Source organism: Leopardus geoffroyi, chromosome B3 (assembly GCF_018350155.1).
Source record: "Leopardus geoffroyi isolate Oge1 chromosome B3, O.geoffroyi_Oge1_pat1.0, whole genome shotgun sequence".
Taxonomy (NCBI): domain Eukaryota; kingdom Metazoa; phylum Chordata; class Mammalia; order Carnivora; family Felidae; genus Leopardus; species Leopardus geoffroyi.
Window position 1 is genome coordinate 28,490,027 of NC_059337.1, and position 26,284 is coordinate 28,516,310.

Below are 26,284 nucleotides of genomic sequence, written 5' to 3' on the forward strand. Positions count from 1 at the left end.
TCTATTTTTTGGAATAGCTTGAGAAAGATAGGTATTATTTCTGCTTTAAACATCTGGTAGAACTCCCCTGGGAAGCCATCTGGTCCTGGACTCTTATTTGTTGGGAGATTTTTGATAACTGATTCAATTTCTTCACTGGTTATGGGTCTGTTCAAAAGCTTTCGATTTCCTCCTGATTAAGTTTTGGAAGCGTGTGGGTGTTTAGGAATTTGTCCATTTCTTCCAGGTTGTCCAATTTGTTGGCATATAATTTCTCATAGTATTTCCTGATAATTGCTTGTATCTCTGAGGGACTGGTTGTAATAATTCCATTTTCATCCATGATTTTATCTATTTGGGTCATCTCCCTTTTCTTTTTGAGAAGCCTGACTAGAGGTTTATCAATTCTGTTTATATTTTCAAAAAACCAACTCTTGGTTTCGTTGATCTGCTCTACAGTTTTTGTAGATTCTATATTGTTTATTTCTGCTCTGATCTTTATTATTCTCTTTTTCTGCTGGGTTTGGGGTGTCTTTACTGTTCTGCTTCTATTTCCTTTAGGTGTGCTGTTAGATTTTGGATTTTTCTTGTTTCTTGAGATAGGCCTGGATTGCAATGTATTTTCCTCTCAGGACTGCCTTCGCTCATCCCAAAGCATTTGGATTGTTGTATTTTCATTTCCGTTTGTTTCCATATATATTTTAATTTCTTCTCTAAGTGCCTGGTTGACCCACTCATTCTTTAGTAGGGTGTTCTTTAACCTCCATGCTTTTGGAGGTTTTCCAGACTTTTTCCTGTGGTTGATTTCAAGCTTTATAGCATTGTGGTCTGAAAGTATGCACGGTATGATTTCAATTCTTGTATACATATGAAGGGCAGGTTTTGTGACCCAGTATGTGATCTTGGAGAATGTTCCATGTGCACTCAAGAAGAAAGTATATTCTGTTGCTTTGGGATGCAGAGTTCTATATACATCTGTCAAGTCCATCTGATCCAATGTATCATTCAGGGCCCTTTATTGATCCTGTGTCTGGATGATCTATCCTTTGTTGTAATTGGAGTATTAAAGTCCCCTGCAATTACCACATTCTTATCAATAAGGTTGCTTATGTTTATGAGTAATTGTATTATATATTTGGGGGCTCCCGTATTTGGCACATAGACATTTATAATTGTTAGCTCTTCTTGATGGACAGACCCTGTAATTATTATATAATGCCCTTCTTCCTCTCTTGTTACAGCCTTTAATTTAAAGTCTAGTTTGTTTGATATAAGTATGGCTACTGCAGCTTTTTTTTGACTTCCAGTAGCATGATAAATAGTTCTCCATCCCCGCACTCTCAATCTGAAGGTGTCCTCAGGTCTAAAATGAGTCTCTTGTAGACAGCAAAGAGATGGGTCTTATTTTTTTTATCCATTCTGATACCCTATGTCTTTTGGTTGGCGCATTTAATCCATTTACATTTGGTGTTATTATAGAAAGATATGGGTTTAGAGTCATTGTGATGTCTGTATGTTTTATGCTTGTAGCAATGTCTCCCAGGATCCCCTTTAGGATCTCTTGTAGGGCTGGTCTAGTGGTGACAAATTCCTTCAGTTTTTGTTTGTTTGGGAAGACCTTTATCTCTCCTTCTATTCTAAATGACAGACTTGCTGGTAAAGGATTCTCGGCTGCATATTTTTCTTGTTCATCACATTGAAGATCTCCTGCCATTCATTTCTGGCCTGCCAAGTTTCAGAAGAGAGATCGGTCAGGAGTCTTACAGGTCTCCCTTTATATGTTAGAGCACGTTTATCCCTCGCTGCTTTCAGAATTTTCACTTTATCCTTGTATTTTGCCAGTTTCACTATGGTATGTCATGCAGAAGATCGATTCAAGTTACATCTGAAGGGAGTTCTCTGTGCATCTTGGATTTCAATGCCTTTTTCCTTCCCCAAATCAGAGAAGTTCTCAGCTATTATTTCTTCAAGTACACCTTCAGCACCTTTCCGTCTCTCTTCCTCCTCTGGAATATTAATTATGCGTATATTATTTCTCTTTAGTGCATCACTTATTTCTCTAAATTTCCCCTCATACTCCTGGATTTTTTTATCTTTTTCTCAGCTTCTTCTTTTTCCATAATTTTATCTTCTAGTTCACCTATTCTCTCCTCTGCCTCTTCAATCCGAGCCATCGTCGTTTCCATTTTATTTTGCAGCTCGTTTATCACATTTTTTAGCTCCTCCTGACTATTCCTTAGTCCCTTGATCTCTGTAGCAATAGATTCTCTGCTGTAGTCTATACTGTTTTAAAGCCCAGAGATTAATTTTATGACTATTATTCTAAATTCACTTTCTGTTATATTGTTCAAATCCTTTTTGATCAGTTCGTTAGCTGTTGTTATTTCTTGGGAGATTCTTTTGAGGAGAATTCTTCCATTTGGTCATTTTGGATAGTTCCTGGAGTGGTGCGGAACTGCAGGGCAGTTCCCCTGTGCTGTCTTGCATAAGTCACGTTGGTGGGTGAGGCCGCAGTCAGACCTGATGTCTGCCCCCAGCCCACTGCTGGGGCCACAGTCAGACTGGTGTGTGTCTTCTCTTCCTCTCCTAGGGGCGGGATTCACTGTGGGGTGGTGTGGCCTGTCTGGGCTACTTGCACCCTGCCAGGTTTGTGGTGCTGGGGATCTGGCATATTAGCTGGGGTAGATAGGCAAGGTGCACAGGGGCGGGAGGGGCAGGCTTAGCTCGTTTCTCCTTCGGTGATCCACTTCAAGAGGGGCCCTGCGGAAGCGGGAGGGAGTCAGGCCTGCCGCCGGAGGTGTGGGTCCGCAGAAGCACAGCGTTGGGTGTTTGCGCAGTGCAAACAAGTTCCCTGGCAGGAACTGGTTCCCTTTGGGATTTTGGCTGGGGGATGGATGAGGGAGATGGCGCTGGCGAGCGCCTTGTTCCCCACCAAACTGAGCTCTGTCCTCCCGGGACTCAGCAACTCTCCCTCCCTTTGTTTTCCAGCCTTCCCGCTTTCGGAGCAGATCTGTTAACTTATGACCTCACAGATGCTAAGTCCCGCTTGCTGTGTCAGAACACACTCTGTCCGGCCCCTCCGCTTTTGCAAGCCAGACTCGGGGGCTCTGCTTGGCCAGCGGGCCACCCCTCCGCCCCAGCTCCCTCCCGCCAGTCCGTGTAGCACACACCGCCTTGCCACCCTTTCTACCCTCTTCCGTGGGCCTCTCGTCTGCACTTGGCTCTGGAGACTCCGTTCTGCTAGTCTTCTGGAGATTTTCTGGGTTATTTAGGCAGGTGTAGGTGGAATCTAAGTGATCAGCAGGATGCGGTGAGCCCAGCCTCCTCCTATGCCATCTTCCCCCTCCCCACCAGGAAAATCTCAGTTGCCTTTTAGTTTTGCTGATTGCTTCCTTAGCTGTGCAGAAGCTTTTTATTTTGATGAGGTCCCAACAGTTCATTTTTGCTTTTGTTTCCCTTGCCTCCGGAGACGTGTTGAGTAAAACGCTGTTGTGGTCAAGATCAAAGAGGTTTTTGCCTTCTTTCTCCTTGAGGATTTTGATGGCTTCCTGTCTTACATTGAGGTCTTTCATCCACTTTGAGTTTACTTTTGTGTATGGTGTAAGAAAGTGGTCCAGGTTCATTCTTCTGCATGTCCTTGTCCAGTTTTCCCAGCACCACTTGCTGAAGAGACTGTCTTTATTCCATTGGATATTCTTTCTTGCCTTGTCAAAGATTAGTTGCCCATATGTTTGTGGGTCTATTTCTGGGTTCTCTATTCTATTCCATTGATCTGAGTGTCCTTGTGCCAGTACCATACTGTCTTGATGATTACAGCTTTGTAGTATAGCTTTAAGTCTGGGATTGTGATGCCTCCTGCTTTGGTTTTCTTTTTCATGATTGCTTTGGCTATTCGGGGTCTTTTCTGGTTCCATACAAATTTTAGGATTATCTGTTCTAGCTCTGTGAAGAATGCTGGTGTTACTTTGATAGGAATTGCATTGAATATGTAAATTGCTTTGGGTAGTATTGACATTTTAACAATATTTATTCTTTCTATCCAGGAGCATGGAATCTTTTTCCATTTTTTTTTTTTTTTTTTGTGTCTTCTTCAATTTCTTTCATAAGCTCTCTATAGTTCTCATTGTATAGATTTTTCACCTCTTTGGTAAGATTTATTCTTAGGTATTGTATGGTTTTTGGTGTAACTGTAAATGGGATCGATTCCTTGATTTCTCTTTCTGTCGCTTCATTGTTGGCGTATAGGAATGCAACCGATTTCTGTGCATTGATTTTATATCCTGCAGCTTTGCTGAATTCATGAATCAGTTCTAGCAGTTTTTGGGTGGAATCTTTTGGGTTTTCCATATAGAGTATCATGTCATCTGCGAAGAGTGAAAGTTTGACCTCCTCCTAGCCTATTTGGATGCCTTTTATTTCTTTGTGTTGTCTGATTGCAGAGGCTAAGACTTCCAGTACTGTGTTAAATAACAGTGGTGAGAGTGGACATCCCTGTCTTGTTCCTGACGTTAGGGGGAAAGCTCTCAGTTTTTCCCCATTGAGGATGATATTAGCATTGGGTCGCTCATATATGGCTTTTATGATCTTTAGGTATGATCCTTCTATCCCTACTTTCTTGAGGGTTTTTATCAAGAAACGATGCTGTATTTTGTCAAATGCTTTCTCTGCATCTGTTGAGAAGATCATATGGTTCTTATCCTTTCTTTTATTGATGTGATGTCTCACGTCTTTTACTGATGTGATGAATCACGTTAATTGTTTTGTGGATATTGAATCAGCCCTGCATCCCAGGTATAAATCCCACTTGGTCGTGGTGAATAATATTTTTAATGTATTGTTGGATCCGGTTGGCTAATATCTTGTGGAGGATTTTTGCATCCACGTTCACCAGGGAAATTTGTCTATAGTTCTCCTTTTTAGTGGGGTCTCTGTCTGGTTTTGGAATCAGGGTAATGCTGGCTTCAGAGACAGAGTCTGGAAGTTTTCCTTCCATTTCTATTTTTTGGAGAAGTTTCAAGAGAATAGGTGTTAACTCTTCCTTAAATGTTTGGTAGAATTCCCCTGGAAAGCCATCTGGCCCTGGAGTCTTGTTTTTTGGCAGATTTTTTACTACTATTCGATTTCCTTAGTGGTTATGGGTCTTTTCAAATTTTCTATTTCTTCCTGTTTCAGCTTTGGTAGTGTATATGTTTCTACGAATTTGTCCATTTCTTCCAGATTGCCCATTTTGTTGGCATATAACTGCTCATAATATTCTCTCATTGTTTTCATTTCTGTTGTGTTGGTTGTGATTTCTCCTCTTTCATTCTTGATTTTACTTATTTGGGTTCTTTCCTTTTTCTAACTTGATCAAACTGGCTAGTGGTTTATCAATTTTGCTAATTCTTTCAAAGAACCAGCTTCTGGTTTCATTGGTCTGTTCTACTGTTTTTTTTTTTGTTTTTTTTTTTTTCGGTTTCAATAGCATTAATTTCTGCTCTAATCTTTATTATTTCCTGTCTTCTGCTGATCTTGGGTTTTACTTGCTGTTCTTTTTCCAGCTCTTTAAGGCATAAGGTTAGGTCATGTATCTGAGATCTTTCTTCCTTCTTTAGGAGAGCCTGGATTGCTATATACTTTCCTCTTATGACCCCCTTTGCTGCGTTCCAGAGGTTTTGGGTTGTGGTGTTATCATTTTCATTGGCTTCCATGAACTTTTTAATTTCCTCTTTAACTTCTTGGTTGGCCCATTCATTCTTCAGTAGGGTGTTCTTTAGTCTCCAAGTATTTGTTACCTTTCCAAATTTTTTCTTGTGGTTAATTTCTAGTTTCATAACGTTGTGGTCTGAAAATATGCACGGTATAATCTTGAGTAATATTTTTAAGTCATGAAAAGAATGATAAAACTTCCAGTTATTAAAAAATTGAAACCATACAGAACTCTGTGTGTGTGTGTATATATATAAATATATATATTATACATAACATATATAATACATATATTTTAAGTTTACTTATTTATTTTGAGAGAGAGAGTGTGCAAGCAGGGAAGGGGCAGAGAGAGAGGGAGAGAGAGAATCCCAAGCAGGCTTTGTGCTATCAGTGCAGAGCTGAATGCGGGGCTTGATCCCATGAACCATGAGTTCATGACCTAAGCCAAAACCAAGAGTCGGACACTTAACTGACTGAGCGACCCAGGCACTCCCAGAACTATATATATTAAAAGTGAAATTTCCTCAGTACTTCTGTGGTACTATATAGCCTTTTCTGTACATACACATAGTTTTTGTTTTTGTGTGTGTGTTCTTTTGGTAACATAATGAGATTATATTGCATATATCACTGTACCTATCCATTTGATGATTTTGGCTCATTTAAAGATCTTGGAGATATTTATATGTTGGCATACACAGTGTATATACACAAATTTTCCTTCATTCCTTTTTAATATCTGTATAGTGTTCCATAACATGGACATATTATAATTTATATAATCAGCTTCTTATTAATTGACATTGTTGTTTCACATTTGTCACCACCATAGTCAATACTTTTGTTTCTATCTTTGTGCACATACTCAGGCTTATCATTCTGGAAGTGAGTTTGGGTTTAAATAATACCTTGAGTACCTATGCTCCAGCAATGTTCTAAGCCAGGGTTATTTTTCCTATAAAGGTCCAGAGAGTGAATATTTATCACAGCTACCTCATTCGACTGTTGTAACATCAAAGCGGCATAGACCATATATAATGAGAGTGTGGCTGTGTTTCAATAAAAGTTTAATTACAGGGGCGCCTGGGTGGCGCAGTCAGTTAAGCGTCCGACTTCAGCCAGGTCACAATCTCGCGGTCCGTGAGTTCGAGCCCCGCGTCAGGCTCTGGGCTGATGGCTCAGAGCCTGGAGCCTGTTTCCGATTCTGTGTCTCCCCCTCTCTCTGCCCCTCCCCCGTTCATGCTCTGTCTCTCTCTGTCCCAAAAATAAATAAACGTTGAAAAAAAATTAAAAAAAAAAAAAAAAAAGTTTAATTACAGAAACACCAGTGTGGCTAACTCTAGTTCTGGGTACTTTACATACTACGTATCCTTGCAGCCCTCAAATGTAGGTGCAGTTATTAGGCCCACTTTATGGATGAGAACATTGACAAAGAGAAATAAAGTATGTGTCCAAGGTTATGTGCCTGGTAAGTAGCAGAGCCAGCATCTGACTGCATACATCAAGTTGAAAATGAGAAAGAAGCTGCCCCAAATACCTTCCCCAAAATGTTAGATCCTAGGACCTGACCCTCACACACACTTACTGAATCACTCGCTTATGATTCTTTTAAGGCAATATGCTTACTCAGCACTCCAGGAGCACTTGCCTTCCCACTCCTCAGATGGGCCAGTGTTCCCTTTGTGCTTCTCACTGTGTGACTGTGTCCTGGCCTTTGATTTGTGTTTCACTAGCATCACCTTATAGAGAGGTCAGCTCGGTGTCTGGGACCACCCAGCTACCCAGTGGTAGGAAAGACAGACTTGAGCAGGTGAGATCAAGCTGGGTCCTGGCAAGTCTGCTGCTTTGAGTTGTTGATGTCTGCTCCAATATCATTACATGAGCCCAGGTGGGCACATTGGTTGGCCTGCCTTGACTCATTTTCCTTCTTTGGAGTCATGGGGAAAGTACCTATTAGATTGTTATGAAGATCAAATGAGATAATACAGGAATAATTCTTGGCTGCATACTTTTCTGATTCAGCACACTGAATATATCCCACCACTTGTTTCTGGCCTGTCAGGTTTCTGTGGATAGGTCTGCTGCAAACGTGATCTGTCTTCCCTTGTAGGTTACAGACTTTTTTTTACCCTGCTGCTTTCATGATTCTCTCCTTGCCTGAGTATTTTGTGAATTTGACTATGATATGCCTTGTTGATAGTTGGTTTTTGTTGAATCTAATGGGAGTCCTCTGTGCTTCCTGAATTTTGATGTCTGTGTCTTTCCCCAGTTTAGGAATGTTTTCTGCTATGATATGCTCACATAACCCTTCTACCCCTTTTTCTCTCCCTCCCTCCTCTGGGACCCCTATGATTCTGATGTTCCTTTCTAATATGTCACTGATTTCTCTAATTCCTAAATTGTGCTCTTTTGCCTTAATCTCCCTCTTTTTCTCTGCTTTGTTATTCTCTGTAAGTTTATCTCTATATCGCTGATTCTCTGTTCTGCCTCTTCCATCTTTGCCGCTGCTGCATCCATCTGTGATTGCAGCTCAGTTACAACATTTTTAATTTCATTCTGGCTATTTTTTACTTCTTTTATCTCTGCAGAAAGGGATTCTAATTTATTTTTGACTCCAGCTAGTATTCTTATTATCATGGTTCCAAATTCTGGTTCAGACATCTTGCTTTGTGTCTGTGTTAGTTAAATCTCTGGCTGTTGTTTCTTCACGCTCTTTCTTTTGGGATGAATTCCTTCATTTGGTCATTTTGAAGGGATAAAAGGACTTAATGAGGTAGAAAAATTGGAATTAAAAAAATTAAAGTTAAAAAAATATTAAAATTAAAAATCAAAAACACACCCACACAAAAATCTAATAGATGATGCTAGATTCTAGGTGTGTTTTGGTCTGGGTGTAGAAAGTGGTTTGACAGATTAGAGAAACAAACAAACAAACAAACAAAAAAAAAACAAATAAAAAAGGGGGGGAGGAAAGAAAAAAAAAGGAAATCGTTTGTGAATTTGAAAAAATGAATAATCTACAGTAGACTAAAATACACAAAAGTAGAGAATAGTATAGAGAATAGTAGAAAATAGAGAATAGTAGAAAAAAGTATAGAAAAATATTTTTAATAAAAATTAAAAAGAAATACGAATTTTTTCATTTTATGTATTTAAGAAAAAAAAAGAAATGAAAAAGAGAAAAAAGATAAAAAAGAAAAAAGGAAAAGGCAAAAAAAAGAAATCGTTTGAAAATCTGAAAAAGTGAATACACTATAGTACACTGAAATCAAATGATGGGAGTAAGATAGAATTTGAAAAAATTTACATAAAAGCAAAAAATATAGTAATAACAAAAATATTTTTAAAAGAAAAAAGAAAAATTAAAAAAAGGAAATTGTTTGAAAATTTGAAAAGGTGAGTACACTGAAGTAGACTAAAATAAAATGATGGAAGTAAAGTATAATTTGAGAAAATTTACACAAAAGTAAAAAAAAATACAGTAATAAAAATTAAAGATACTTTTAATAAAAATTGAAAATAGGGGCGCCTGGGTGGCACAGTCGGTTGGGCGTCCGACTTCAGCCAGGTCACGATCTCGCGGTCCGTGAGTTCGAGCCCCGCGTCGGGCTCTGGGCTGATGGCTCAGAGCCTGGAGCCTGTTTCCGATTCTGTGTCTCCCTCTCTCTCTCCCCTCCCCCGTTCATGCTCTGTCTCTCTCTGTCCCAAAAATAAAAAAATAAACGTTGAAATGAAAAAAAAAAAAAATTGAAAATAAAAATGAGTTATTTCTCTTTCTGTATTCAAGAAAAAGAAAAGAATTGTAAAAGAGAAAAAGGAAAAAGAGAGAGAAAAAATTGAGTAGATGAACCTAATAGATTGAAGTAGGACTGAAATTGCTTTGTTTTCCTCTAGAGGTAGGTCAAAGTAGCTCTTTATAGTCCATAGATTAAGCCGGCAGTGAGGTTTGTGTTCCTGAAGAGCGAAATTGGCCCAGTTGGGTGGGGCTCGGTGTAACAGATCCGCTCTCCACTAGATGGTGCTGCTAGCCTACTGGGGTGGATTGTTGTAGTGCTCATCAGTGCGCATGCACGGGAGCGGTGAAAAATGGTGCCACCCAGTTTGTTCTCCCAGATCAGCATCACGCACCAGTTATCCGTCTTCAGTTCTCATCCACTCCCCACTTTTCCACTCTCTGTGACCAGGCCCCGGGGAGTACCTCTCTCCCAAGTTTTGTCTCAGATGTGGTTGTTTTCCCTGGGTCCCTTACTTCGGAAGGACTGTGGCTTTGACCTGCTCCGCTCCTCTGTGGGAGGGTCTCACCAAGCGATGGCCGAATGAGCTATGGCCCGCTGGATCCTGCTATTGACAGTGACCGGAGACTGCAGCCAGCTGCCAGTCTGCCCCTGCAAAAAATCGCGAGACAGTGTAGCCTCAGTGTTTCAGGGACCATGGAAAATCACAACACACATCTGACACTAGGCTTCACTCTCAACAACCTTGTCCCAGCACCAGTGAATGTGTCTGCCTTCCGGGGTCTGCTGGGACCAGGTGGCTTCAACAGTCTCTACCAAATGTCCTTCCAGCAGTCAAACCGCTTTCCCCGTGTGGCCCAAGAACCTCCCGGACCCCACTCTGTTCCTGGGGATTCACCTTTCCCACCAGAGCACTGTCAGGTATCAAGCTGTGGAGTTGCAGCCTTTGCGCTCCCCTTGTTTACAGTCCTAATGGAATTTAAACCCTCTCCTTTCTCCCTTTTTAGTTTAGTCCCTGCGGCTATTTCCAATTTTCCACTTTCTCTCCAGCTGCTTTTGGGGAGGGGTGATTTTCCTGTATGCTCCCCCTCTCCCCAGTCTCTGTCCTCTCTCCACCCGCAAAAGGGGTTCCCTACCTTTCAGGGCTTCTTGCTCCTCAAGTTCAGCTCTTCGTGTTACATACCTGCTGAATTCTGTGGTTCAGGTTGTGCAGATTGTTGTGTTAATCTTCCAATTGGTTTTCTAGGTGTGTAGGATGATTTAGCGTTGGTCTGGCTGTTATTTTATGGACGCGAGACACACAAAAAGCTTCCATGCTGTTCTGCCATCTTGGTTCCTCTCCTATAATCAGTATTTTTAAACAGTTTCCCCAGATGGCTCCTTTTGCATAATAGTTTTGGAAATAACTATTTTCAAGACCACAAATATAAATTCTAAATTGTTCTGACTGTATGAACCTTTCCTGCCTCTCTCAAAGTTGTTCCATCTTTTAGGTTCTCTAAAGCATTACACTTTATTTATAGCAGTTATCGCAATGAATCACAGTTTATCTGTTAACAATATAGTTTCCCACACTATACTGTGAATTCTTCATATGAAGGAATAATATTTCTTGTTTTTTTTGTATTTTTAGTCTGACAATATATGATGAATAGCAAGAGCTCAATGAATTTAGTTAAATGCACATTTGAAACATCACAGTTCTAAAAAGAGCATGTGCCTTTCATTTGTGCCCATGATGAAAAACCTTATAATTCCCAATTCCAAATACTATAAAATTACCATCAATTAATCTGTCCAATATTCAGTTACAATTTGGGAGCTGGGGAAAATAGAATTTTTTAAAATTCTGGGAACACCTTTAAAACTTCAGCTTTCCTGGGGCGCCTCAGTGGCTCAGTCGGTTAAGCCTCTGACTTCAGCTCAGATCATGATCTCCCCATCTGTGAGTTTGAGCCACAAGTTAGGCTCTGTGCTGATAGCTCGGAGCCTGGAGCCTGCTTCAGATTCTGTGTCTCCCTCTCTCTACCCTTCTCCCACTCACACTCTCTCTCTCTCTCTCTCCCTGAAGAACATTAAAAAAACCCAAAACTTCATCTTTCCTAAACACTTCAGTCTCAAAAAAAAAGAAAGAAAAACCCAATGGAGTCAACAAACTATTACAACTAATATGTAAGTTCAGCAAATGCTGGATATAAGAACAATTTACAAAAACCAACAGTGTTCCCATACACCAGTGATAAAACAAAAAAGACATCATTCACAGCAAAAATGATGAACACATGTAAAAATTAATACTGATAATCTTTATAAAGAGAATTCCCAAATCGTCGGACAAAAAATTAGAATTAATGTAGGTATTTTCAAAGTAAAGATATTAAATCTCTCCACGCTAAAAATATAAATTCAATGCAATCCCAATAAAAATTCCAGCTGGATTTTTTTTTTTGTAATTTTTTTAAATGGTTTTTATTTTTGAAGGAGAGAGAGAGAGAGAGAGAATGTGCAGGGGAGGAGCAGAGAGAGAGGGAGACACAGAATTCAAAGCAGGCTCCATCTCTGAGCTGTCAGCACAGAGCCCAACACAGGGCTCGAACTCATGAACTGTGAGATCATGACCTGAGCCAAAGTCGGACGCTTAACCGACTGAGCCACCCAGGTGCCCCTCCAGCTGGATTTTTAAAAAGAACTGCTACTGCTTCTAAAATGCTTATGGAAGCGGTGGCTGGGTGGCTTATAGTCTGATAAGCATCCGACTTCAGCTCAGGGTATGACCTATGGCTTGTGGGTTTGAGCCCCACATCAGGTTGTGTGCTGATAGTTCAGAGCCTAGAGCCTGTTTCGGATTCTGTGTCTCCCTCTCTCTCTGCTCTTCCTCTGCTCACACACTGCACCTCTCTTTCTCTCTCTCAAAAATAAATAAACATAAAAAAAAAAAAAAGATAAAAAGCTCCTTCAGTCTTGCCCCTTCTGTGAAGTGGCCACTGATATCCCTCTTGTTTTCTTTCGGGTTTCATGTCTTTCCTTCCCAACCGCACCCTTCAGAGTCCTTTGTATGTCTAGATACTAATTCCTAGATTTAACATTGCAGTTGTTGTCTAGTTAATGTTTTTCATGGGATACTTCAAACAGAATCTGATTCTTTTTTTCTATTTTGTTGTACTCAGACCTGTAAATTGTTCATAATGTGGTTAGCACTGGGCCCGACGTGGGGCTCACATCCATGAACTGTGAGATCATGATCTGAGCTGAAGTCGGATTCTTAACTGAGTCACCCAGGCGACCCAAGGATGTTTTTATCTTGATGAGGTCCCAATAGTTCATTTTTGCTTTTGTTTCCCTTGCCTCCAGAGACATGTCAAGTAAGAGGTTGCTGCGGCTAAAGTCAAAGAGGTTGTTGCCTGTTTTCTCTAGCAGAATTTGATGGCTTCCTGCCTTACATTTCGAGTTCATTTTTGTGTATGGTGCAAGAAAGTGGTCCAGGTTCATTCTTCTGCATGTCACTGTCCAGGCTTTCCAACCCCATTTGCTGAAGAGACTGTCTTTTTTTTGCTACTGGATATTCTTTCCTGCTTTGTCAAACATTAGTTGGCCATACCTTTGTGGGTTCATTTCCGGGTTCTATATTCTGTTCCACTGGTCAGTGTGCCTGTTTTTGTGCCAGTAGCATACTGTCTTGATGATTACAGCTTTGTAATACAGCTTGTAGTCCAGAATTGTGATGCCTCCAGTTTTGTTTTTCTATTTCAACATTACTTTGGCTATTCAAGGTCTTTTCTGGTTCCATACAAATTTTAGAATTGTTCTAGCTTTTATCAAACTCAACACCCAAAAAACAAATAATCCATTTAAGAAATGGGCAAAACATGAATAGACACTTTTCCAAAAAAGTCATCCACAAAGCTAACAGACACATGAAAAGATGCTCTACGTCACTCATCAGCAGGGAAATACAAACCAAAACCACAATGACATATCACCTCACACCTGTCAGAATGGCTAAAATTAACAACTCAGGAAACAACAGATGTTGGCAAGGATGCACAGAAAGGGGATTTTTTTTTTTTTTTTTTTTTTTTTGCATTGCTGTTGGGAATGTAAACTGGTGCAGCCACTCTGGAAAACAGTATGGAGTTTTCTCAAAAAATTAAAAATAGACCTACGCAGTAATTTGCACTACAAGGAATTTATCCAAAGGATACAAAAATGCTGATCTGAAGGGGCACATGTACCCCAATGTTTATAGCTGCACTACTGACAACAGCCAAATCAGGGAAAGAACCCAAATGTCCATTGACTGATGAATGGATACAGAAGATGTGTGTGTGTGTATGTGTGTGTGTGTGTGTGTGCACGCATGTGTGTGTGTACACACATGCGTGCACACACAATTACTCAGCAATCAAAAAGAATTAAATCTGCCATTTGCAACAACATGGATGGAACCAGAGTGTATTATGCTAAGCAAAAATAAGATAAAAACAGAGGGAGACAAACCATAAGACACTCTTAAAATACAAAGGACACACTGAGGGTTGCTGCAGGGGCAGCAGGTGGGGGGGGATGGGCTAAATGGGTAATGCACATTAGGGAGGGCACTTGAGATGCACACTGGCTGTTGTATGTAATTGATGGAACACTAAATTCTACTCCTGAAATTATTACTACAGTATATGTTAACTAACATGGATAAAACAAACAAACAAAAAAAAAAAAACTGAAGGAGCTGAGGAGCCACAAGTACTTATCCCAAGCAGTCAAATGCAAATGGAAACAAAAGTACCCCAAACTAGAGAGGTGGATCTTATCAAGCAGGGAGGAGATTGTGGGGGCCAGGTCCATAATGCACATGGCACTAGGTAGAGGGGGCAAAGGCAGCTCAAGACAGTCCACAGGGAAGTGATAATAGAAATGTGGTATTGCAAACTGCAGAAATCTATGTAGCAGTTAGGAGCGACAGGAGAGAGGTTCAAGAGTGACATGGACAGATTTAAATTAGAGATAAATGAAAAGAGGAATAGAACAAAGCTTTGCCCATGGGATAATACCAGTACATAATTTCAAAACAGAATATACCAATCAACAGAATATGTTTTATAGGAACCCAACATATGTGATAACACAGGTATCAAATACATTAGAACAGTGCCACCAACTGGGCTAGCAGAAAAAGGGAAAGGGAAGTGAGAATCAGAAATAGCAGAAGAGATGATATAAGCCAAACTAAAAGTTCCTCCATGGACTAGGGATGATGATGTGCTCTGATAAAGGTCTAATACACAAGTTAAAAAGAAAAAATAAGCCAGAAAATCATTAGGATGCCAAATCAGCTTTAACTTCTTTGTCCATGTGGCAAGGTTCAAGTACAGTGAACAGAGTCTGGTTACATATCCCAAGCTTCATGGTTAGTGAAGGGGTTAGTTTCACAGTTACATGACCACAAAAAAAACAATGTAACCAGGACTTTGTTTTCCTTACCTACAAAATGAGAAGTAATGAGAAGAAGTAATACAACTAGAGAAGTAATACAACTCTGAGGTTGCTTCCACTTCTTTCTAGATTCTACCAATTCATAGTTCCTCACTAAAACTCAAAAAGCAGACATTCCAATTTAAAATTAAATTGTATAGATCTTTTCTCCTTTTATTTAGTTACTAACTAGCAAAGTCAACCCTTCTCTAATAAAAAAACAAACATTTAGGACTATCTAAGTTCTCAGAACTATAAAAAAGGAAAAGAATTTCACTCTAAATCCCTTTTCAACATTAATTTTGTAGTGCCACTTCTTAGACACTACAGAAGAAAGATCTACTAATGGTTTAAAAACATTTATGAGGACGGCAGAGCTTACCAATATCTTAAATCACACAGAACTGATCCCCAAAGATTGCCTGTCCTTCCAGAGAATTCTTGTATGAGAAAATGATGCCAGCATCTGAGAACACATGGTACCTTTCCAGCTGACACGAGGCCCTGATTTTCTGTTTTGATCTTGTTCTTCTAATGGTGTCCTGTCCACTTGAATCCCAGAGTCTTCTCTACTTAAGGGCTGTTGATCATCTTCGTCTTCACTTTCTTCAGACCAGTTCTGATTAAAAAGGGAAATACACCTACCCTTAGAGTGTGTAGTGACTAGAGCTGTCTAGATGATAAGATTAAGAAAATTTCAGAAGAAAAGCAAAACTAAACCAAATGACACTTTTTTCTAAATGTCTTGAAAGTTACTATTATAGCATGGAATTATTTGGTGGCAAAGCCCCCAAGAGTCACAGCTTCTTTTTTTTATTACATTTATTTATTTTTGAGAAACAGAGTGAGAAAAGTGTCAGCGGGGCAGGGGCAGAGAGAGAAGGAGACACAGAATCTGAAGCAGGCTCCAGGCTCTGAGCAAGCAGTCAGCACAGGGCCTGATGCGGGGCTCAAACCCAAGACCTGTGAGATAATGACTTGAGCCGAAGTCGGACGCTCAACCAACTGAGCCACCCAGGCGCCCCTAGAGTCACAGCTCCTTAAGGGATACTTACATTCATTCCATTCAACTTTCTAGTACTATTAATTCAGTGCAAAATCTTAATAAATCTTTAATAATAAACTACTCTAATTTAATGAAGAGTATTCCTGTTTTAGTTAAGTTGCTCTAGGGTGGAAGGAACCATAAAAATAATATATCACTTGGCATATATTTGTATTTACAATAGCTAAACTATTGCTACTTACTGGTGTGTCTACATTCGGACCAAGGGCAATTTCTTCACCTTCCATCAAGTATTTTCCCCAGTCAAAATCATCTTTCTTTTCTATAATGTAACAGAAGAAACTCATTAGTTTTATAAAAAATATGTGGGGGAAAAAACTCCCAAAGCTATAGGAAAAAAGTCTAACAAAACTCAAATAAAATACACCCAGAAAACAAAAGTTCAAAAATATCAAAATACTCAATAAATTGATATTCTAATACATTTTAAATTTTAACTTCATCTTCAAAAGTGATTTTTCTCTTTATATAATTGAAAGTAGTTTAACTGACAAAGTAAAAATTTATATTTTATTTATTTATTTTTTAATTTATATTTTAAATGAGGATTTGCAATTGCAATTGTATCCAAATTAACAGAATATTTTAGTTTCACAGATTTTTACAACTTTTTATAAAATCTCAATGCCTGACAATAAAACCAATTTCACTTTTGTTATATATTAAAGCATTTGGTAACATACCCACTTCTTTATCTCTTGGTGTTTCCACATAATTGCTGTTTGAAGGAGAATCAGACAGACACAGAAGAAGTGACAGTATTGAATAATGCACATCTGTCTTTAAAACAAAAAATGAAGAATATAAATCACTGAGGTTGTAAAGAGCTTTCAAAACTAGTTTAAGAAAAGTTAACCCCATGTCAGTTGTGTCCCCAATATTGTTCCTAGTTGGAGAAAACATGAATTATATCTAAATAAATCCTAATCTCTATATCTTTTTTATAGTTCAAATGTGTACATAAAAAGAATCTGTCAAAAATGCATTACCTGAATGCTAACAAGGAATTGTCAGAAAAACCTAAACTGAGGGAAATGCTACTCAATAACTGGCCTGTGTTCTTCAAAAATATCAGGGTCAAGATAAAGAAAGGCTGAGGAACTATTCTAGATCAAAGGATACTGATTAGTGAACCTGAGCAAGGGGTACACTGGATCTCCTTTACTTTCTTCAAATTTTAAGTTTTTTGTAAAACAAATTATTTTTAAAAAAGTATTTAAAAAGTTACCAAAAAATAAAAATACCCCCAAATATGTTAAAAGTCATAAACTGTGCTGGAAAGGAGAGAAAAGATGGGTTAAACTCAAGGAAGGTAAGTCTCTGATGTCTAAAGACCAGGTGAGCTCTTCCTATTGTATATTCTACATAAATCTTCCACAACTTAATGGGGTTACATCCAAATAAAGCCATTTTAAGTTGAAAAGACTGTAAGTTGAAAATGCATTTAATACATTCACCTAACCTACTGAACATCATAGATTGGCTATACCCCCCTTTTTTTTTAAGTAATCTCTACACCCAACATGAAGCCTGAACTCAGGACCCCAAGATCAAGATCCCATGCTCTACTGACTGAGCCAGTTACGCACCCCATGCCTACCCTATCTTAAACATGCTCAGAACACTTAATCATTTTACACAAAGCCTACTTAATAATAAAGTGCTGGGGTGCCTGGGTGGCTCAGTCGGTTGGGTGTCTGACTCTTGATCTTGGCTCAGGTCTTGATTTCGGAGTCGTGAGTTCAGGCACCTGCAGTGCGCTCCATGCTGGATGTGAAGCCTACTTAACATAATAAAGTGCTGAATATCTCATGTAATTTACTGAATACTGAACTGAAGGCAAAAACCAGAATGGTTGTATGGATACAACCCAACAAGTAAGTGTATGTAAGTGTACTGGTTGTTTACCCTCATGAGCACCTATCTGACTGGGAGCTGTGGCTCAATGCCATTGCCCAGCATCACCAGTATCCTACTGCACATCACTAACCTGGGAAAAGAAAAAGTTCAAAATCTGAATCTTTAAAATTTTTAAAGTTTATTTATTTATTTTGAGAGAGAGAGAGAGAGAGAGAGAGAGAGAGAGAATCCCAAGCAGGTTCCACACTGTCAGTATAGAGCCTGATGTGGGGCCTGAACTCACAAACTGCAAGATCATGACCAGAGCTGAAACCAAGAGTTGGATGCTTAACCGACTGAGCCACCCAGGTGCCCCTCAAAATATGAATCTCCACTGAATGCCAATTGCTTTTTTGTAAGTCAGGGACCATTTGTAGTACCTTATATATGTCTTCAGAGTGTTTATTATAATTATAATTAAATAACTTAAACTATCTGGGCAGTGATGATCATGTCTTGTTTATTCTGTGTTCCTACCACCTAGTATGATGCCAGGGACACAGTAAACATTTGCTGAACTTTCCTAGGAATGCTTAGGCAATACATCACTAATAAGACTGCAAAGAGCTGCCCTTTTTCTGATAATTTTTCACCTGCCTGGAAAGGCCTGAATTCCTTTACCGAGGAAAAGAATTTTTATTCCACAGAGAAAAGTGGTCTAAAATATAAATACTTGAAAAAGAAATACCTCTCACTATATAAATCTGTTACTTAGTAATAATTGTTAACATCAGATTTTTTTTTTTTTTTTTTTTGTGCACCTGAATAAGGTGAAAGTTACCAGTGGCAGAGGAAAGAAGTGTATGCAGTAAAATGGTACACATCAAACCCTTGTGGATCTTCCTACTTTGCTAAGGATCGGAGCATTGACCTGTTGTGGTGTAAGGATGCACAAAAGCAGCTCTTGGTCATGGGAAGAGGACCTGAATGATGCCATTTCCCTACTCCTTGTTCGTTTTCTGAGTAACATCTATAAAGGAACTTTCCCTGAGAGAACTCAAATTAATTGAGTTTATCACTGAACAATAAATTAGCAATTAGCACTAATGGCCAAAACGTAGCCTATCAACCAGCTGTATACCATGCTTTGACCACAATTACTAATTGTAATAAAGAAAAAGAAGACTGCTAAGAGTGGGGACTCTGGCACTTACATTTAGAAGATATGAACTATTTTACTTAAAAAAAAATTTTTTTTTAACGTTTACTTATTTTTGGGACAGAGAGAGACACAGCGTGAACGGGGGAGGGTCAGAGAGACAGGAAGACACAGAATCTGAAACAGGCTCCAGGCTCTGAGCTGTCAGCACAGAGTCCGGTGCAGGGCTTGAACTCATGGACCATGAGATCATGATCTGAGCCAAAGTCAGACGTTTAACCGACTGAGCCACCCAGGTGCCCCCATTTTACTGAAGTTTAAAAATATAAGTTAACTTGTTCTTTTATGCCATCTCTTTACATAAGAGATGAAGATAAAGAGTTGGAACTATCTACACATCAGCCACATGCCCCTAGTCTCTGTTTTCTGAAGCCATGCCCGGTCCCTGCTACTCTGTAGAAAGTCAATGAACACATTTACATATATGATGAAAGAAGCAATCCAATGTGTTGTACATTATATCAGAGGTGGTCCTGAATCTCAAATTTAGGAATAACATATACTCTACTTTCACATTCTTTGAAACTCAAAGCTACGAAGAATTAAGAATTTATAGTTCCAGTGGGGTTTTAAAAGTAGGTCAAAGTCTTTGCTTATTTTTCCAACAATAACTAACTCCAAATTCTCTTTTGCCAAATATCATTAAGAGCCTGGAGGATGGTAAACTGCCATTTACTGAGTGACTCCCATGAATACTACATATCTCTATTTATAATAGATAGTGAAGTTAGAGATTCACTTCTGGCATGATTGGAGGCACATGGTCTTCAAATCATCTCCTCTAAAAGTAACTAAAAGCTAGACAAAATTGCCAGACAACCATTTCAGTGCTCTCAATGGACTATGGGCATACAAATGCTGAGAGGAATTAATCCATGAAAATGATCTCAGGGAGGAACTATGTGAGTTTGTGGCATATTTGCTATTTCACTCCTTCTAGTTCTATCACAGTTGTAGTTTAACCAGGATAGACAGGAAATGAAAACCAGCAGCTTTGCTGTTGTTGATGGAAAAGTCTAACTGGAATCAAAGAGCTGTCAGCTAAAGTGCTAAATGCAGTAGCAAGTGAAGTGGGGAGTCAGTGGTTGTAGGCCTCTGTGGGGCGAGTAGCCAACCAGCAGAACAGTTGAGGGTTTATTAGGGAAATCCTGAGGCAAGACAGCCAAAGGGGCATGTTAAGCTCTTCATGTCTTGGGTTGACTACAGGTTGTGCTGTACATAGCAGAGACTGGAGTGGACCCAAACCACCTATACATTCTTGGCTGATGGAGCACGAATTCATGCAACGAGATAAGAGACAACTAACACAAAATATAAGCCAGGCCTTAAGTATGAGTGTACTTCTCAGACCACACACAAATAAATCAGACTAACACCCAAAGATCATTTAATATAACACATCATATGTTATGAACTAAAAGTTTGTCCCCCTCAAATTCGTATGTTGAAACTCTAACCCCTGGTGTGATGATATTTGCAGATGGGGCTTTCGGGAGGTAATTAGTTCATAAGAAGACCTGGTCTAATGGGTAAGAAGAGATGTCAGAGAGCTCTCTCTGCCATGTGAGGACACAGGGAGAAGGTGGCCATCTATGAGCCAGGAAGAGAGTCATAACGAGCAAATCAATCAGTCAGCACCTTATTCTTAGTCCTCCCAGACTCCAGAACCATGAGAAAATAATTTTTTTGTTTTTTAAGCCACCCAGTCTGTGGCATTTTGTTATGGCAGACTGAGCTAAGACCTCATGTTGATATAACACAAAGCCAAAAACATAAGATTATCTGAAAGGTGCAGAAAGAAATTTGACAATATCCAAAGCTTAATCATGATAAAAACTCTCAACAGACTAAGAATAAAAAAGAACATCTCTGAAATGATAAAGGGTATCTGTGAAAAACCTACAATTAACATCATAATTAAGGGTTAAAACTGAAGCTTTTCCTCTAAGACTGGGAACAAGGCAAGATATCCATTCTATTTATCACTGTATTGGAGCTTCCAGCCAGTGCAAAAAGCCAAAAAACACTTCACATTGGAAAGGAAGAAGTTAAACTGTTTTTGGAGACGACATGACCCTAACATAGAAAATACTAAGGAATCCAGACGACAATTACTGGAATAAATGAGTTTAGCAAGTCTAAATACACAAAAAAATATAAAAGTGAATTAACATTTTAATATGCTAGCAAAAAGCAAACTGCAAATGAAATTAAGAAGACAATTCCATTCATAACACCATCAAATAGAAGAAAATATTTAGAATAAATGTAAAAGAAATGAAGGATTTGTACATGGAAAAAAATTGCTGAGAAAAATGAAAGATGATATGAATAAATGGAGAGTTCATGTTCATGGATTAGAAGACTTAGTATTGATAAGACCATGTAGTAGTTTCTAAAGGCTGCCATAACAAAATACCACAAACTGCATGGCTTGAAACAAACGGAATTTATTTTCTCTCAGTTCTGGGAGCTAGAAGTCTAAAATAAAGCTGTCAGCAAAGCCATGCTCAATCTGAATGCTTGAGGGAAGAATTTTTCCCTGGATAGAACTTGGACTATCTTTTCTGGGGATGTAATTCAACCAATGATGGCACTACTTCCCAAAATGATCTACTGATTCAATGCAATCCCTGCCAAAATCCTAGAAGGTTTTCTGTAGAAATTTAGCTGGTCCTGAAATGTGCATGGAAATTCAAAGGGTCTAGAATATACAAAACAGTTTTGAAAAAGAAAAAAGTTGTAGTACTTATATTACCTGATTCTGAAACTCCTATAAAGCTACGGTAATAAACACATTATGGTATTTGTGTAAGGATAGGCATATAAATTAATGAAACAATTCAGAGTCTAGAAATAAATCCTTACATTTATGTTCAATTTGTTTTTGACAAAGTTGCCAAGACAATTCAATAGGTAAAGAATAGTCTTTTCAACAAATGGTGAAGGGACAATTGATTATCTGAAGGTAAAAACAAAACAAAACAAAACAAAAAAAAAACCTTTAACTTAGATCCTTTCCTCACAATATATACAACAATTAACTCATAAGGGATTATAAATTGAAATACAAGTGCTTAAACTGCTAGAAGAAAACAGAGGAGAAAAGCCTTTAGCTTTGGGTTAGGCAAAGAGTTCTTAGACATGACACCAAAAGCACAAGTTATAAAAGAAAGAAATAGATAAAATGAACTTCATTAAAACGAAAAACTTTTTAAACTTCAAAAAAACACCACTAAAAAAATGACAAGACAAGCTAGGATCTAAAATATTTGTAAACCATTTTTCTGATGAAGAACTTGTGTAGGAAAGAAACAATGATGACTCAGTAAGAAGACAATCATTTAAAAACGGAAAAAAACTTTGACATTACAGAAGACATAAAAATGCTGAACCTTTAGTCATTAGGGAAATGTAAATCAAAACCATAACAATGTATTACTACATATTTTGTATGATGTCTATACTATAAAAGATAGATAAAAACAAGTGTTGGCAAGAATGTGGAGAAACTGGAACCCTTATACATTGCTTGGGGGAATATAAATGATACAGCCACTTTGGAAAATAATTTGGTTAAACCTAAGCTTACCATATAACCCAGCAATTCCACTCCTAGAAATGTGTCCAAAAAGAGTGAAGACTTATGTTCACACACAGCTTCTATAAGAATGTTCATAGCAGTTCACTATTCATGCTAACCAAAAACTGGTAACAATCCAAATGTCATCCACTGGTGCATAAGTAAAATGTGGCTTATCCATACAATGAATACTATTTAGCAATTAAAATAGAAGATGAACACATGCTACAACATGGATGAAACTTCAAAACATCATGAAAGAAGCACACAAAAATTATATACTTTGTGAACTCATTTATATGAAATATCCAAGAAAGGCAATTTTATAAATAGAGCAAACAGATTAGCAGCTGCCTGGAGTTGGGGTGGGAGCAGGCACTGACTGCAAATGGGCTTGAGGGAAACTTTCGGGGTAATGGAAATGTTCTAAAACTGGATTGTAGTTGCACAACTACATATTTACTAAAACTGGTGAAATGTATATCCACAGTAGATAGATTTTATGGTATGTTGTTATACACTGATAAAACTAAAAAAAAAAAAAAGTATGAAGTTCGGAAATTAAGATGGTGGAGAAGTAAATCGACCCTGGGCGTTCCTAGTCCCTCAAACACAGCTGTACTGAGATCAGATCACTTTCTGAAACACCTAGGAAATTAATCTGTGGAGTGGCAAAACGATCTCCATTGTTGGAGGGAGACAGCAAGGCAGGTGCAAGGTACATGAAGTGAACTGGGTGAGACAAAAACAGTGGTGCCATGGAGGGGAGGGAACCCTTTCTGTGGAGAGACAAAACCCTTTCTGTGGCTTTTTCATGTGGCAAGAAAAAGAGAGGGGATGAGAGAGTGTAGCACTCATTTGCACAGGAGAAAAGCCTCTCTGGACCACGGGCTGGGGAATAAGAAGTACTGAGTGTAGCAGGGTTTTTTTGCAAACGGTGTTTGGAGCTTAAACTCTGAGGTTTTGGAAGTGTGCAACTTACTCCAGAGTGGAGCTGTGGCATGAGCTACTGGGGAGAAGGAGGACACTGGTGCTGGAGTGCATAGCGTAGTGTAGGGATCTCAGGGGCATACTGATAGAGAACATTCTCCTTCCTAGAGTACTATTGGAAGAGGGTACATTGCCTCCCCAAGGACAAAAGACCCTGCAGGTGCCAGCAAAAGGTCTTTAATCAGCAGGGGACAGAGATGCACACAGAGAGAATAACCTTTGCTGCTTTTAGTGGTGCTACACCATAGGTTCCACACACTGTGCAGGCCTGGGACTGTTTTTCAGAGACAAAAGAGTTTAGACAGAGTAGAGGGGCACTACTCCCGGGAGGGCATGGGTCAGCATGGTTGCATGTCCTTTGAGACTTCAAGTTTTGAATCCCAGCTGCATAAGTTTGGACTCCCAAAGAAAAGATGCAGGAGAGTTGTGGTACAGGGCAAGCTGACTGCCCTCACTCACTGTTCTGTGAGGGTTGCCTGACCAGTGTGGGGTGTGCAATTCTCTGTCCAGTGATGAAGGATTGGGGTAGTGCCATTTTCCCCACATACCAACACAGTATGACTTTGGAGAGCAACACAGCAGCCTCCAGTGGAGGCGGGCCATACCTACAACAAACCTCGCCCCCCTGTGCCTGGCAACTGCTTATTTACTCAGGCAAGACTAACTCTGAACCAAGGCAGTGGCTCAGGCTCTCCTCTAGAAGAACAGCACAGCCAGGACCCTGCATACACCAAGTATACTGAAAACTGAATGCTTCAAAATGACAACTGCAGTTCCGGTGGAAACAGGGCCAGGCTTAATATTTTTCTTTCTTCTTTTTTTGTTTTGGAATCAAGGTCATAGTTTCTTATTTATTTTTTTCATTTCCTTTTCTCTCTCTTTTTTCTTTTTCAACATTACTTTGGCTATTTGGGGTCTTTTGTGCTTCCATACAAATTTTAGAATTGTTTTTCTAGCTCTGTGAAGAATGCTGGTATTGTTTTGACAGGAATTGCACTGAATGGTGTTGGGCAGTATAGACATTTTAACAATACAGTACGTGTTCTTCCAATACATGGGCATTAAATGTTTTTTCATTTCTTTGAGTCTTCTTCAGTTTCTTTCGGAAGTGTTTTACAGATTTCATATAGATCTTCCACCTCTTTGGTTGGGTTTATTCCTAGGTATCTTATGGGTTTTGGTGCAATTGTAAATGGGTAACTTATAAATGGGATACATAAAAAATAAATGCAAATGGATTAAAGACCTAAATGTAAGACAGGAAACCATCAAAATCCTACAGGAGAAAACAGGCAGCAAACTCTGTGCCCTCAGCTATGGCAACTTACTAGACAGGTCTCTGTAGGCAAGGGAAACAAGCAAAAATGAACTATTGGAATCTTACGAAGATAAAAAGCTTCTGCACAGTGAAGCTATCAACAAAGCTGAAAGGCAACTGACGGAAGGGAGAAGATATTTGCAAATGACATACTGGATAAAGGGTTAATATCCAAAATCTATAAGGAAGTTATCAAACTCAGTATCCAAAAAACAATCCTGTGAAGAAATGGGCAGAAGACATAAATAAACACTTCCAAAGAAGACATCCAGATGGCTAACAGACACATGAAAAGATGCCTCGCATCACTCATCATAGGGAAATACAAATCAAAACCACAATGAAAAGCCACATATCAAAAAAAATCACAAATCAAAACCTCACACCTGTCAGAATGGCTAAAATTAACAACACACACAACAGATGTTGGTGAGGATGTGGAGAAAGGGGAACGCTTTTGCACTGCTGGTAGGAATGCAAACTGGTGCAGCCACTCTGGAAAACAGTATGGAAGTGCCTCAAACAATTAAACATAGAACTTCCATACAGCCCAGCAATTGCACTACTAGGTATTTATTAAAAGGATACAAAAATGCTTACTCAAAGGGGCACATGCACCCCAATGTTTACAGCATTGCTATCTACAATAGCCAAATTATGGAAAAAGCCCAAATATCCATCAACAGATAATACAGATGATGTGGTATATATATATACAATGGAATTATTACTCAGCGATCAAAAAGAATGAAATCTTGTCAACTGCAACAACATGGATGGAACTAGAAGAGGGTATTATAGTGAAATAAATCAGAGAAAGACAGATAAATGATTTCACTCATATGTGGAATTTAAAAAACAAAACAGATGAGCACAGGGGAAGGGAAGCATAAATAAGATAAAAACAGAAAGGGAGGCAAACCATAAGAGACTCTTAATTACAGACTCAAGAGTCTACAACATTGCTACACTATAACAGGTGTGTGGAAGATGCCACAGCAAGGGGGAAAATGGCAACCAATTCTGGATGTAGGTGGCACAAGAGTCGAGGACAGACAGGGAGAGGATAGGATTGTACAGATTTCTTTCTTCCACACATATTTATTGTCTACACTGTTCCAGGTGACTGAGAATAAATCAGATACAGAACCCTAAACTTGTAAAACTCACATGTGAAAGGGGGAAATATGAAAGAAACAATAACGAACGTAATAACATACTGCAATACATAGTATCAATAGAGACAACACTTGGATTTAATATTAAAGGATGAGATTTCTCAGGCAGGAGAGAAGGGGAAGGGCAGTTCAAGTACAGGACATAGGACGTGCCACAGCAAAGCAAAGGGAATGTGGTCCCCCTGTGCTCAAGGAATGTACAGAAAAATCACAGGATA

The 26,284-nt window shown here is 39.0% G+C and overlaps 1 protein-coding gene across 11 annotated transcripts in view; it reads right to left on the reverse strand.

The window, feature by feature from the left end:
• TUBGCP5 (tubulin gamma complex associated protein 5) overlaps nt 1-26,284 on the reverse strand; it is a 65,982-nt gene that overhangs the window by 34,159 nt on the left and 5,539 nt on the right. For 10 of the 11 annotated variants that reach the window (XR_006704500.1, XM_045448959.1, XM_045448960.1 and 7 more), the window contains exons 4-6: nt 16,623-16,719; nt 16,122-16,201; nt 15,357-15,492 (exon numbers count right to left, since the gene is read on the reverse strand). Coding sequence is in view for 10 of the 11 variants with exons in the window: in XM_045448959.1 (XP_045304915.1) it covers nt 15,357-15,492; nt 16,122-16,201; nt 16,623-16,719 (313 nt within the window). In the remaining variant the exon portion in view is untranslated. The remainder of the gene's footprint in view (nt 1-15,356; nt 15,493-16,121; nt 16,202-16,622; nt 16,720-26,284) is intronic. The other variant, XM_045448962.1, reaches the window with a different exon arrangement.